Below are 13,108 nucleotides of genomic sequence, written 5' to 3'. Positions count from 1 at the left end.
GTTTTTTCATTGTCCGTGTTTTATCTTTTCTTTTTTTTTATCCCCCAACAAGTCTCTTTATGTTCCTCATACATTGGCATTGAAGAGATCATATGCCACAAAGGTAGTGTGTTCGTTCGCACTGGTCCACCCACTCAGAGCATGCTCCGGTCTTTTACTCATCTCTCTTCTACTGTGATCCACATGTCTCTGTGTTGGTGTATTACTGAATTACTAACAGCTTCCATTATCAGCATGAACCTCTGTCACCCCTTTCCTACTGGTGGGTGCAACCACATCTGTATCCACTTGATTTTTTTTTTCCAAAAGGCTTTCAGCTAATATACATTCTGCACTGTACTTTTAACTGGTGCACATTTGCTGCGTGGCTGATTCCGGAATGCTGGAATCCACACACATGGATGACACAAACACCACCTCTCTCCAGACTTGTCTTCTGTTTTCTACTTCTGATTATCTGCATTATCTGTGCTTTATAAAACTGGGAACAAGTGCACATTTCACTAGTATGCACATATATAGAAATTCTAGAATGATAAGTAATTGGAAGGTTTAGTGTGCTCATGTCGTAACTGATCATTTCAGATGCTAATTTGTGAAGAGCTGGCCCTGCACATTTCACACTTGACTGCACTTCTCAATGCACTTTTGATTTTCTGGTTCATGTTTTCATTCCTTTTTTTTTTTTTTTTTGATTGCAGAAGACGTACACTGAGGAAGAGCTAAATGCCAAGCTTACACGCAAGGTCCAGAAGGCAGCTCGGCGTCAGGCCAAGCAGGAGGAGCTGAAGAGGCTTCACAGGGCTCAGGTATGGTACTACTGTTCATTTTGGGCATAACAAGTAAATAGAAAAGTGACTAGAATATTAGAGATTATCAACTGATAAATAAGAGCCTTGATTACAAGTCTGCTTCTGTTTTTTAGATTATTCAGAGACAGCTAGAGCAGGTAGAGGAGAAACAGAGGCAGCTGGAGGAGAGGGTGTGGCAGTGGAGAAGGCTCTGCGAGGGGAAGCAGGTACCTCACATTTAACATTGCCTTTCAGTACATTTAAATTGTATTTCAGTATTTCAGCCTTTTAAAGGCTACTTTCTCAATACACATACCTCAGGCTCTTAGATCTAACATTCACTACTGACAATTCAGTAGTATGACCTGTTCAGTTTTTTGTTGTTTTGTTTTAAAAGACCGCATGAGATTTTAGAGCATTAGCTTGTTTTTTGCAGTCATACCACTTGTTCTGCTGCTTGTGACAAATAACCTCAAGCAAGTTTTGTTCTAATACTCTGTTAGGGTCTTTGATAGGCAAATGTTTATTGTATGTCTAAGCCAAGAGTTTGTGTGTTCACCTCCTCAGTCCATACAGATGCAGAGGAACAAAATGTGCTTTTAGAACTCATTGTGGCTTTGTCCATATTTTATTTGTTCTTCACATACAAATCATGTATCAACAAGCACATGACAAGGGACTATCAAGGATTGCAAAATCGCTGGGACGGATTATGGTTATTCCCGATTACTTTTTTTGAATAGATTAATGTTTATAATTGCAGAAATGAGTAAAGTTTAAATGAAATTGTACACACTGAAAGATGTACAGTATAACGACAACTTTAGTTGTGGTTAGTGAACAATACTTTGTCCTTGCTGATCATTTTGCTCTATTATTCATCCTCCTCCCTGTCCATCCCATCACTGAAACTGAGTGCTTTTCAACTGAATCTCTGAAGATGCTTCTTAACCTCTCTATCCTTCACTCTCTTTAAGGGTTACATAAAGGTTCTAGTGTTAGCCCTAAACAGCGCAAGAGGCGCTCAGGTATCCATGCCCGATAATGTTAGTCGGTGTTTGAAGTCTTCGTCCGTGACGTGATCATCTTTCCTCCCCATGTGTGTTTCAGCTGCATGGAACCTGTTCTGTGTGTCTAACATAGATTTGTGTGCCCTCTCACTGGATGTACTAAAGAAGAGTGCTGTATTGATAATACAGTGACCAGCTATAGTTCTATTTTCTTTCGTATTGACTTTAATTTGCATTTGCAGCATGACCTGAAGTCATCAAATAAAGGGACTTTATGGGGAATACTGGTCTTTACCATTACTTTTACTTCATAGCCTAGATATATTTATTCTTCTAAGTTAGTTTAAACAAAACTTAAGAGCAAATGATTTGTGGAAATAGTTCACAGACTAATCACAGACCCCTTCCCTGATCCAAACCTGTGGCAGGGCACAGCAGCACTCATCAGCAAATCTATGTGCCCATTTTGTTGTTCTGAGACATTCCGTGCACATGCAACGTCTGTATTTAACTACATGTAAACACATACATTTAAAGTAACCTTTTCTGCACACTTTACAGAATATGGGTGCGTGTGGGTGGGGTTGTTTGTTTTCACACACATGCATGACTCTTTTTTTTTTTTTTTTTTCTTTGACTAGCTGTGCCTGTGTGTGCAGTAACACATCTCTAATATATCCCTATTGTAGACTATTGGGGAGAGTCTAATTACAGTGAGATCCTGGACATGCATCTGGGCGGTATGTATTTCAAACCTGTCGCTTCAGACTAACAATCAGCTAACACCTCTTTTTCTCCCTGTACTTACTGAAGCTGTTCTGTCACTGTGTCTTGCCTTTTGGGCTGTGGATCAAAAATACAGATCAGGGTAACCTCGTGATTCGCAAAAGAGCACACTCCAAACTATAACTTTTAACAGTTTTTACATTAACTCAAACAAGGCTACTGAATCACTTATTATAATGAGACTTTATCTAGGTCCTGCTTTTTTTTAATTATCCAGATTGGAAATTGATTATCATGTACTTTCTGGTTTCCTTGCATATACAATCAATTTGTATATTATTCATGTTATTAGCATTATTGACTGGGGGATTTTAAATGAGAAAGCTCAGGTTTTCCTGATTAACAGGAACTATACTCACACCCAAATAATCACATCCTGAAAGTAATGGTTCTCTTTAGCATCCCCCAGTTTTACATGTTGCGAATACATAATCTATTACTACAACTTGGTATGACTAATGAGCTGCTAATTTGCATTGGATATTGGAAAATGTTGCTAGATATCTATCAGAATGGCTATTCATACGGTCCAACGCTACAACTTAGACTGCATCATCTCAAAGCACGTTACATATGTCGAACTGTTTTTTTTTTTTTTACACATTTATCATCCCAGTTTGGCTACTTGCAACCTCCATCCACCTGCCAGATATCCCAAACCATACTGCAGCTAAAACCGGCAAGAGTAAAGACTAACATGCTTCTTCTGAGACTAAGCTAGACAAGCACATCTGTTCAAACTGCTGCTCATGTTGCATCATGTGGCAGCAATACAATTAGATGCTTGACAGCTGTAATATTGGTCAGGCCCTAATTTAGATTACACACACACACACACACACACACACACACACACACACACAAAGAAAAAACAAAATGGACTGAATCTTGCGCATTGTTAAAATTGCTCTAAACAGCTGTTTGCTTTGGCCTTTAGTTTTAGCTTCTTCGCCTTTATTCTCTCCACCATACTTGCTCACTTGTCCAGGGGCCATGTACGAGAGTGAGGGTGTATGTTGCGTGTCTATGTGTGTGTCTGAGAGAAAGAGAGTGATCTTCCATCCTTCTACACAGACTCTTCTCATGTACAGTAATGTTCTCGTTTGATGTGTCCCTGTCCACCTCCTCACAGTCGTGCTACAGTGTGTTGTTTGAGTTTGTGCTTCCGTGCCGTGTTTGTGGACATACTGTTGTGTCCTTAGTCACCCACACTGACAGGAGATTGCGTGGAGCTCCTTTTTAAACCTAAAAAAAAAAAAATTGGGGGGTGTGACCTTGATTTTGCTCCCTTAGTAATGTATTTGGTTATCTGTGGACTAATCTGAAATCACAAGATTAAAAAAAAAAGCCTGTAGCATGATGTGCATTTTTCTTTGCAAAATAGACACAATTATAAACTTGTTTGCCTTTTATTTTTATTTTTTGCTTGTGGAATAAAACCCTATTGTGCATCATACTGACTATCTATGTACAGTACTTACAATATCAGCCTAGTCCATCTCAGGTAGGTATAAAATGCTTTATTTATTTATTTATTATTTTTTATATATTTTATTTTTCATGCAAAGCTTTGATGAAGATGCACTGGAGGCATGGGATGGCTTTTTTTGCTTGTATTTGAATACATGTATTGTTTAGAGTTTTTATCTGTCTTTTGGGATTTGGCCATCAAATCATAACCATCAGATGCTGCACTTTTTCAAGCATGAGTTTGAGCTGCATGATTTGTAACAAAGATATTAATCCGTTTGAAGAGCGAGCAGTCAAATGTGTTTCAGATAAACATAATATTCTCTGTGGGAAAACCACCAGGCTCTACACTTTTTTTTTGTATTTATTAATAAGATTTATAATTATCAGAGTTTTTTCTATTCAGGTTATTATTTTATTTAAGTTTTTTATATCTTATCTCACAGACAGACAGACAGACAGACAGACAGACAGACAGACAGACAGACAGACAGATAGATAGATAGATAGATAGAACTTTATTGTGATTGCATAGTACAACGAAATTCAGTTTAGTATCTGAGGGCTACATTACCAACTTTGAAGGATTGATTAAAAATTGTATAATTTCAAAGCAGACTTGATATAAAATTTAGGCCAGTTTAATATGTGATTCACGATCTGATACATGTCTGACATGTGGCCATGTGACTTGATAGAGAACATTCAGGTATACAGGTTGACTGTAGAATTCTGTGGAAAGTGGTGTTTACTTGACGTTTAGGGAATGGATTCTGGCAAAACTGAAAGGAACATATATTGGTGTAGTGACACAATTGACAAGAAAATCAGTAAGCTTATACGGGCATTTTCAGTGTGCTTATACGGGCATTTTCATTATGCTTATACGGGCATTTTCAGTATGCTTATACAGGCATTTATATTATGCTTATACGGGCATTGGTGTGAAATGGTATAGATTTGATCTGAGCAGAAAATTCAAAATTGTGGCATACAGATTTCATGACATACTTTTACTTAAGTGGTTGAATGTCAGAAATGGTATCTATTGTAGGCTATAGATAAAGGGTCTTTTTTCTAGAGGTTGACCGATTCATTGGCTTTGCCGATTAATCAGCACTGATAGTTGATTGCTGGTTAGTTTTTCCGGGTTGCGTTGTACAGGATCAGCCTCTAGAGGCGAATCACTGATGCCACATGTTGTTTATTTTAAAGTGTCTTTTTTTTATTGTGAATGTAACTGTTTTTATTCATTTGAAATGTTACTTTTTTCCAGTTTGAATGCATGTCTATTTTCCTTAATATTTATCCATGTAATGAATGTATTTATATTTATTTAATTTGGCACATTTTTGTGATTCATTACTGACATTTTTTCTTTCCCATTTTTTTTTTTTTTGTATGATCCAACCTAGCTATCGATATCAGCAAAATCGGTTGACCTCTACTTCTTTCCTATTGGTAGGAATTAGTAGAGCTGAATTGTTACAGCTCCACCACTGGCTTTATAAATGACAGACTAAGCACTAAGGTGATATGTCCATGTTCTGCAGCATGCAGCATTTAGGACTGGGTAAAATTTAATACGGAATAGATTGCATTTTGCTTTAAGTCACATTGATTTGCTGGTCTTTCTCAAGCTAAAAGCAGCATTGGAATCTCTGTCCTATCTGTGATAGTCCCTTAGTGCCGTTCAACATTCCACCTCCATTTTATTATTGCAGATCATTGCAATGTCAGTCTGTCAGCCCTTCCACCATTCATACCAGTGTTCCACCAGTCTAAGCCAACAGATTCAATGTTTGATATAATTTTTTGTGCATCATTCTTCTCCTTTATGGACTGGCACAGAACACACCGGCTTTTTTTTCTTGAGCTTTACAAGTAGCCAGAACGCGTACGAGTTTTGTTTTTCATACAGAGGAGAAAAGTTTCAATGATGAGAATTGTTTGTGTTTATATCAGTCTCAGGGGACAGCAATTTGTCTGTCAGGGAAGATCTACTTTGCTAAACATTGTTTAATATACACTGCATAAGTTTTTACCCCCTTGATGGTTATTTTTTTATAATGTTACAAGATGAAATGGACTTGTTTGGGATTATATGTTATTGTGTAACTCAGAACCATTTGGTTGAATGGAGTTCATTGGCGGTTCACATGATCGCAATATAAATACACTTCTCCCTGGAGGTTGTTAGAAAAGGTATAAGCTTTTGTGCGATTTATTTGTAAATAAATTAGCCAAAAATAAAGTTTTTTTTGGTCTAAAGCTTCATTACATAATCCCAGCTAATCCGTTTTAGTTCCAGTTGTAACACTACAAAATAGGGAAAATTGAAGTGGAGTAAATACCTATGTAGGCCAATGTATTAGGATTAACAAAATGTTTATGGCAAAATGTCACTATTTTCGAATCAGTTTTTCTTGTTCGCATTCTTTCGTTTATTCTCTCGTTTTATTCCGCGTAATACACTGTAGCTTTGAGATTCTCCCCATAGTTCTCTTGCTTTTTCGGATATTTTTTTTTCTCCTCACTGTTCTCTTTCCTTCATCTCTCCCTTCCCTCTTCCACACCTCCATTTTTTACTTTCCTCTGCCCTCTCCTTGTTCCTCACTTCCCACCTTTTTTCCACCTCCAAACCTTCTGTCTCTTGGAAGTTGAACCCTATGTCGGGACCCCTCGCTGGAGACCCCTGTCCTTCTGCCCATGCTGTTCCCCAGAAGGTAACGTAAACTCCGTCTCACCAGGCCGCGTTAGCGTGCCAGTCCAACCCGTGGCCTTTTCTAGACTTCCTTGTGGATCAACCCTCCTCTTCCTTCTCCTCCTCCATCCAACCTGTTTACTCCCCTCACCCTCCCTTTCATTCCCAGATAATGGCTTTCAAAAAGAACAGACATTCGTGTCTAGTTTTTATTACCTTGAGTGTAAATTTAATAACTGCATGGGTTCCTGTTTGTCACAAAACTAAGAAAAAAATCCATGTAGTGTGTGTTAGCTGCTTCAATCCTCTTCTGTACGGCTGCATGTTATAACTTCGTGTTCGCTGTGTGTTTTGGCGTGTGTCCGTGACCTTTCTCAAAATTGTTAAACTCAGAACCCTCTTATGATAGTTTCATTTATCATTAGCATTTATAATTATCTGTCTATATATTAAATCCAGGCTGTGCTTTATGCCTGGATTTTATTAAGCAGATCATTTTAGGTCCAAGATGGCATTTTCTGTTATATATTATTGTTATTTGACTTGTTTGAGGTGTTTGTATCAATCCCCCTTTCAATTCATGCAACAAGTCAAATAGCTTTCATAACTACACGATCTCAAAATTAAATGTAATAGATGTAAAAATGGTGGGTTGTGATTGCAACCACTGTAAGTCAATTTAAAAATCATTTAATCCTATTTGTGTGTGTGTGTGTGTGTGTGTGTGTGTGTGTGTGTGTGTGTGTGTGTGTGTGTGTGTGTGCGCACGCATTTTGCTCTTAAGCTCTGAGTGGCTGTGTGTGTCTTATGGTGAGACTGTCCTAACTCTGGTTTTTTCTCTGTCTCTCTTCTTCGGGAGAGAATGGGGCTGAATGTTGTGGAGGCTACTGGCAGTGCGTGTCCACTGGATAAGTTGCGCCTCCCAAAAACCTGTTGTCCAGTGTGTCTGTGTCTCTCACATCGCTCTTGTGTCTGAGGAACTTTGCTTTGCCTCTCTGTGTGTTAAAGCAGCACAGGGCTGTTTTTAGCAAGCACAAACATTCAGTTTTTGTGTGTGTTTATTTATTTGTATTTTCTCCAATTCAATCACTGAAATTTGTCCATGCTGCATCCAGGTTTGCTTTGGCACCAATAATCTTTTTGCATGTCTTTTGAGTTGAGTGTGCGTACAACTCAGAAAATAATGTTTAAGGGACTGTCACAGGCTTTTAGGACTAGCATGGATTGATTTGTACAGTTGGTCAACTGTGCAGCTAGTGATTCAGTCTTGCATGCAACGTTTATATTTTATCCATGCGAAGTTATTTATTTATTTATTTTCTGTTATAGCTTAGGACCAAGAATGTTAGATTTAGCTAGAATTGATTATACCACAGCACTGTTAAATTCTCTATTCTGATTGGTTAAAAGATTTCTGTTACTGCAGCTCGGACGGTATTGCCGATTACTAGGTTTATATTAATGTGCTTGAACACATTATCGTAGTAACATAGTAATGTCCCACACAGGGACTTGTAGGGACAATGCATCATATAAACTGATTTATTGGAAAGAGTCTCCAGTGACGGCAAATATAACAAAATGGGGTTTTCAGTCAGTTAGGAGAACGAATTACAATCACTAATAACATACAAAAGGAATTATTAGGGAACTTTTTTTATGGAAAAAAATTGAAACATTTTTAATGCTAAAATTTAATTAGTAAATTGCTGTGGTATAAGATGAATAAAACATTTTAGGGTGTGCTGTTTTAAGAAAATAATCAACTTCTGGTGGTAGTAGGGTGTATTTATTAATTAATTTATTTTTTCTAATAAAAAAAAAAAATGCGATTATTGGCCGAGTCGGTCACATTATATCACGCGAATCTGTCATTTTTTATTAAAAGCATACCCTTTTGTGTTTTATTACTCTTTTATTATCAAGCATCTTTATTTGTGTGCAGTAGACCATACAAAGGGTTGAATGGAATATAAAAGGTAATAACTATTAAAAGGGAAATATAAAAGGGAGTTTATTTTTCTTTCTGGGTGCGTCCTCTGGTCTATAATGTAAAATATTAAATGGAAATGATCCCTTAACCTGTCAAATACAAGCATTTAGACTACAGCTCAATGCCCCAGAAGCATAATCTGATGCTTTATTGCTATCATATGTTGAAAAATCTGAACTCTTACCTCCACGCCATCTTCTGTGAATTGACCGGTCAAGACTTGACCCTGGGTCAGCGCTGTTGCTCGTGACCCACTCTTTCCTGTTCCTATCCCCATCATTCCCTAAAGAGAGACATCCCGGCTTGGCTGTCATTGCATTGTCTGTGTTTGTCCGTGTCGAATATCTGTCGAATATCATGCTGGGGTCGGTGAAAGTTTTCTCATTGCTCTCACTGGTTTGCTTTCTTCAGGAATGGGCAAAAAGGACGACCCGAAGCTGATGCAGGAATGGTTTAAACTGGTTCAGGAGAAGAATGCCTTGGTGCGCTATGAGTCAGAACTGATGATATTGTGAGTAATCCACCACCGTTTCACTGTAGAGCCGAGTCATCTTCATGTCAGCTCACAAACTGTTGCAGGTGTTTGAAACTGCTATGTGAATGTGGAACACATAGGATAATTGGTATGTAGTTTTAAATAAAAGAGAGGGGAAAAAAAAAAGTATTAAGTATAAGTCTTTTCTGTCCTCTGTGTCTTTAGTGCTCGTGAGTTGGAGTTGGAGGACAGGCAGAGTCGACTGCAGCAGGAACTCCGAGAGCGCATGGCAATTGAAGGTATGTGTTTATACTTGAATGTGTTTTATGTCTACAGGGTTAACACAAAGGTCACTGATGTGCGTAAGAGCTTTTTTGTCATATTATAATGCAGCTTTTTTTGTTTTGTTTTTCTTTTCGATTTGATTGCTTCAACACGTCGCAAAAACACGTCTACACATCTCCCACATTGTCGCATCATGCCTTTTGTTTTTATTTATATTTTAGCGTGTCCCAGCACAAACTTCAAGCCAAAAACCTGAGCCATAACATTAGACCAATGAAATTATCGAACGGGTTCAGCTAAACCAATGAAACTCTTTATATTAAATCAGATGCGCTCCCACTGAATCGGGCCGCACCACATCATAAATATGGATGAGGTTCCTCTGACGTTTGATCTGCCGCTCACTCGGACTGTCAACAGGACATTGAAAAAACGCACTTCACCTGTGTTCTGAGCTGCACGGCATCGGGAGAAAAGCTTCACCGATGGTGATTTTTAAACGCATGACGATGCCAAAAGATAAACTCCCGAGAGAAATAGTTGTGAAAGGAAGGAGGAAGACAGTGAACAATGACTTTCTTGGTAGGCTACTGTTTAGATACAAGCCGTGTAACAGACACTGTCTTTCGTTAAAGCCTGTGTAAAGTTCATTAGATTCAATGTAGATACCTGCGGTTTATAGACATGTGCGGCGTATTTATGTTCAAAATAAAAATCTTTGTCAAATTCAGTGGGTGCGGCTCATATTTGGGTGCGCTTAATACTCTGGAAATTACGGTATGTAAACTAAGTGTAGCTCAGAATTAAGAAACCCAGGGAAGTTTTATTTTGAATCTTGAGACATTGCATATGAATATTGCGGATCTCTTAAAGATTGTGACTTTTTGCTTTTGCTAAACAGTTTATAATGTTAACATTTGTATTGGCCTGGCTGTATATCTTTGTTGACATTTAATAGCAAAGAAAAAGCCATGTAAAATTCACTGATCTGTTTTTCAACAGTAAATAGGAATATTAACTCTTTGCCAACTGGACATTCTCATGTGAAAAACATTGCACATGCCTTTCTGTCTTGTAGACCATTTGAAGACTGAGTCAGAACTGACTGAGGAGAAGAGGATCCTAAATGAGATGTTGGAGGTGGTGGAGCAGAGGGACTCTCTCGTGGCTCTCCTAGAGGAGCAGAGGCTCAGAGAGAAGGAAGAGGACAAAGACCTGGAGTCTGTCATGCTCTCCAAAGGCTTCAGCCTCAACTGGGCTTAGCAGTAGCAGCCGATCAACTCAACATGATCTTCACAACACCATGAGAAATGTAAAGACCCGGTCAAGTTTGCCTGCCTCTCCCGATGGCATTTAAGAACCTTTCTGACGTTTTACGAGTCATCCTGACTCGACTCAGGGTTGGTCTCTTCACCTGTCTCTCTCATTATGCTTCAAAGGAAATCCAGGCAAGCCATTGTGTCCATACAAGACATTTTTTGCCCAGTTTTTCAAAAATCTTTTGGTTTCAGAAAGGGAATAAACAGGGACGTCTTAAAGACAATTCAAAGGGAACACAGCTTTTGTCAAATATTCTGTTCAGCAGCTGTTACAGAGGAGAGAGTTTTTTGGACTCTATCCATACCTTTTTTTATTTACTTTTGACTACTGACTGAAAGTAGAAACAATATAGTTGCGATGCCTTTCCAACCCACAATGCAATGTGGACACATGATCAATGGCTTTTGCATTTTTCCACAATCTATTTCAATAATTTTTTCTGGACAGAATTGTTTAGTTACATATTTATTTTACTTGGATTTTTGTTTTACAGAAAAAAAAAACCACCGTGAATTTCCATTGCACACTAAGAAGAATCTCCACTTGTTTTTGTATTTGTAAATTATGATCAGAAAATGTTTTGTTTTTAATTCGCTCTTAAGCCGCCTCATATCAGGACTAAAGGATATCTAAGAACAAGTATATCCTGTATTGTATATAGGACTTGGCCTTCAGCTCATATTAAGTGGTGATGCACTCTTAGTGGAGCTTCTCATTTGCAGTGTCTAGTGCTGTCTCCGTGCTCTTAAGTGATCTTAATATTATTCCTGTGTAAGTTTACAATCAGCTTCCTAATATAAGTTTCCAACAGCCACACTACAGTTTACAGAAACGGAAACGTCGTGGAAACGTACATAGGGAAATGCAATATTAATGTTTTAAAAGAGATCATCGATGCCTCGTGGATCACCTTTGTATATTTTTTTTGAAATCCTGACCTTTTATTTGATATCACATATCAGTATGCCACAAAATTTAATACATTATTTGTCTCCTGGATTGCTAAGACTAAAAAAAAACTCCTTCTGATCTCATCCTGAGATCAAGATGAGAAACTGCATGCACTGGCTGAGTAGCAACATGCCTTTATCACAAAGTCATATTCACATCCCTAATGTTTACTCACCTTTACCAAGGATTGGTTTTTTTTTTTGGTTTGTTTTTTTATGTATTTTTTTTTATATATATAAAAAAGTACTACATTTTAACATTCACACATCACTAACACAATATTGTGTACAGCAAGAAATCTTCATATATTTGGCAAAACCATTTGTAATGCCTTTGAACAAGCTGTATGTCTATTGATCACACTGTATAGGTTGCTTGTACCTATATTTCAGCTTGGCCACATTACGCTGTATAGACTGACACAGATTTTTGTATGTATGTATGTACAAGATGACTGTGGGCAAAAAAAGATTGATGAGTGCAAGGCCTAGTTATTTTGACTGTGTACATTTTTTTGCAGAGTTTATTGGTATTTATTAACGTGTGAAAATGTATTATATGTGTAAAAAAAAAAAAAAAATGGAACCTAATTTTTAAAATTGTATGTTGTCAATTCTTGACGTGTAAATGCTTTCCGGTAGCTAATCTGCATATAAGATGTTGGATGTACGTTGGAAGGTAATAAAAAACAAACAAAAATAAAAAGCTTCTGGTCCTTCGTTTTAGGATGCTGTTTTGTCCTTGTTTGTTTGAAATCAAGAAACAAGACAAATGTCAAATGCAGAGGCTGCCAGAGGTTTGGGAATGATTAAACAGTTCCTTAGGTGTAGTGGGTTTCACTGTTTAGTTTAAAGGATACACAGCGATGCCCCGAAAACAAGTAAAATGAGCTTTTTCATTTGTTTTATACAAACATCTGAATATCAGCAGGAGGGTGTGATGGCCTACATCCCAACCACAAGTTATTTATATAACAGTGCTTCCTTTGAACTCCTAATTATCTCCAAAGACAGTGGAACGGAGTGAAATCTCCGAATGCACGGATGAGTTCAAAATGAGTTGACTCTTAAAACCGGTCGATTTGTATATTTGAGCTTTTTTTCATTTATCCTGTGGTCTATGGAAAGTTTGTAGGTTTATGTTACTTTGTATAATACAGGCAGTCTGAGAAAATCAAGTCAAGTCAAGTTTATTTCTGTATTGCTTTTCACAACAGACATTGTCTCAAAGCAGCTTTACAGAAAAACAGTCAAGGTGAACAATATGTATCTATCCCTGATGAGCAGCCGTGGCGACTGTGGCAAGGAAAAACTCCCTTAGATG

At 37.7% G+C, this 13,108-nt stretch overlaps 1 protein-coding gene across 1 annotated transcript in view; it reads left to right on the top strand.

The window, feature by feature from the left end:
- The window catches only part of mical3a (microtubule associated monooxygenase, calponin and LIM domain containing 3a), a 72,087-nt gene extending 59,577 nt beyond the window's left edge, over positions 1-12,510 (top strand). The window contains 9 exon segments of the mRNA XM_046865330.1: positions 53-103; positions 702-809; positions 926-977; positions 980-1,018; positions 1,769-1,819; positions 2,491-2,541; positions 9,166-9,265; positions 9,455-9,528; positions 10,593-12,510. Coding sequence (XP_046721286.1) covers positions 53-103; positions 702-809; positions 926-977; positions 980-1,018; positions 1,769-1,819; positions 2,491-2,541; positions 9,166-9,265; positions 9,455-9,528; positions 10,593-10,777 — 711 coding nt within the window. The 3' untranslated portion in view covers positions 10,778-12,510.
- The last annotated feature ends 598 nt before the right edge of the window (positions 12,511-13,108 follow it).

Source organism: Silurus meridionalis, chromosome 13 (assembly GCF_014805685.1).
Source record: "Silurus meridionalis isolate SWU-2019-XX chromosome 13, ASM1480568v1, whole genome shotgun sequence".
NCBI classification, from domain to species: Eukaryota; Metazoa; Chordata; class Actinopteri; order Siluriformes; family Siluridae; genus Silurus; species Silurus meridionalis.
The sequence above is the reverse complement of the archived record's forward strand: the minus strand, read 5'-3'. Positions and strand labels throughout refer to the sequence as shown.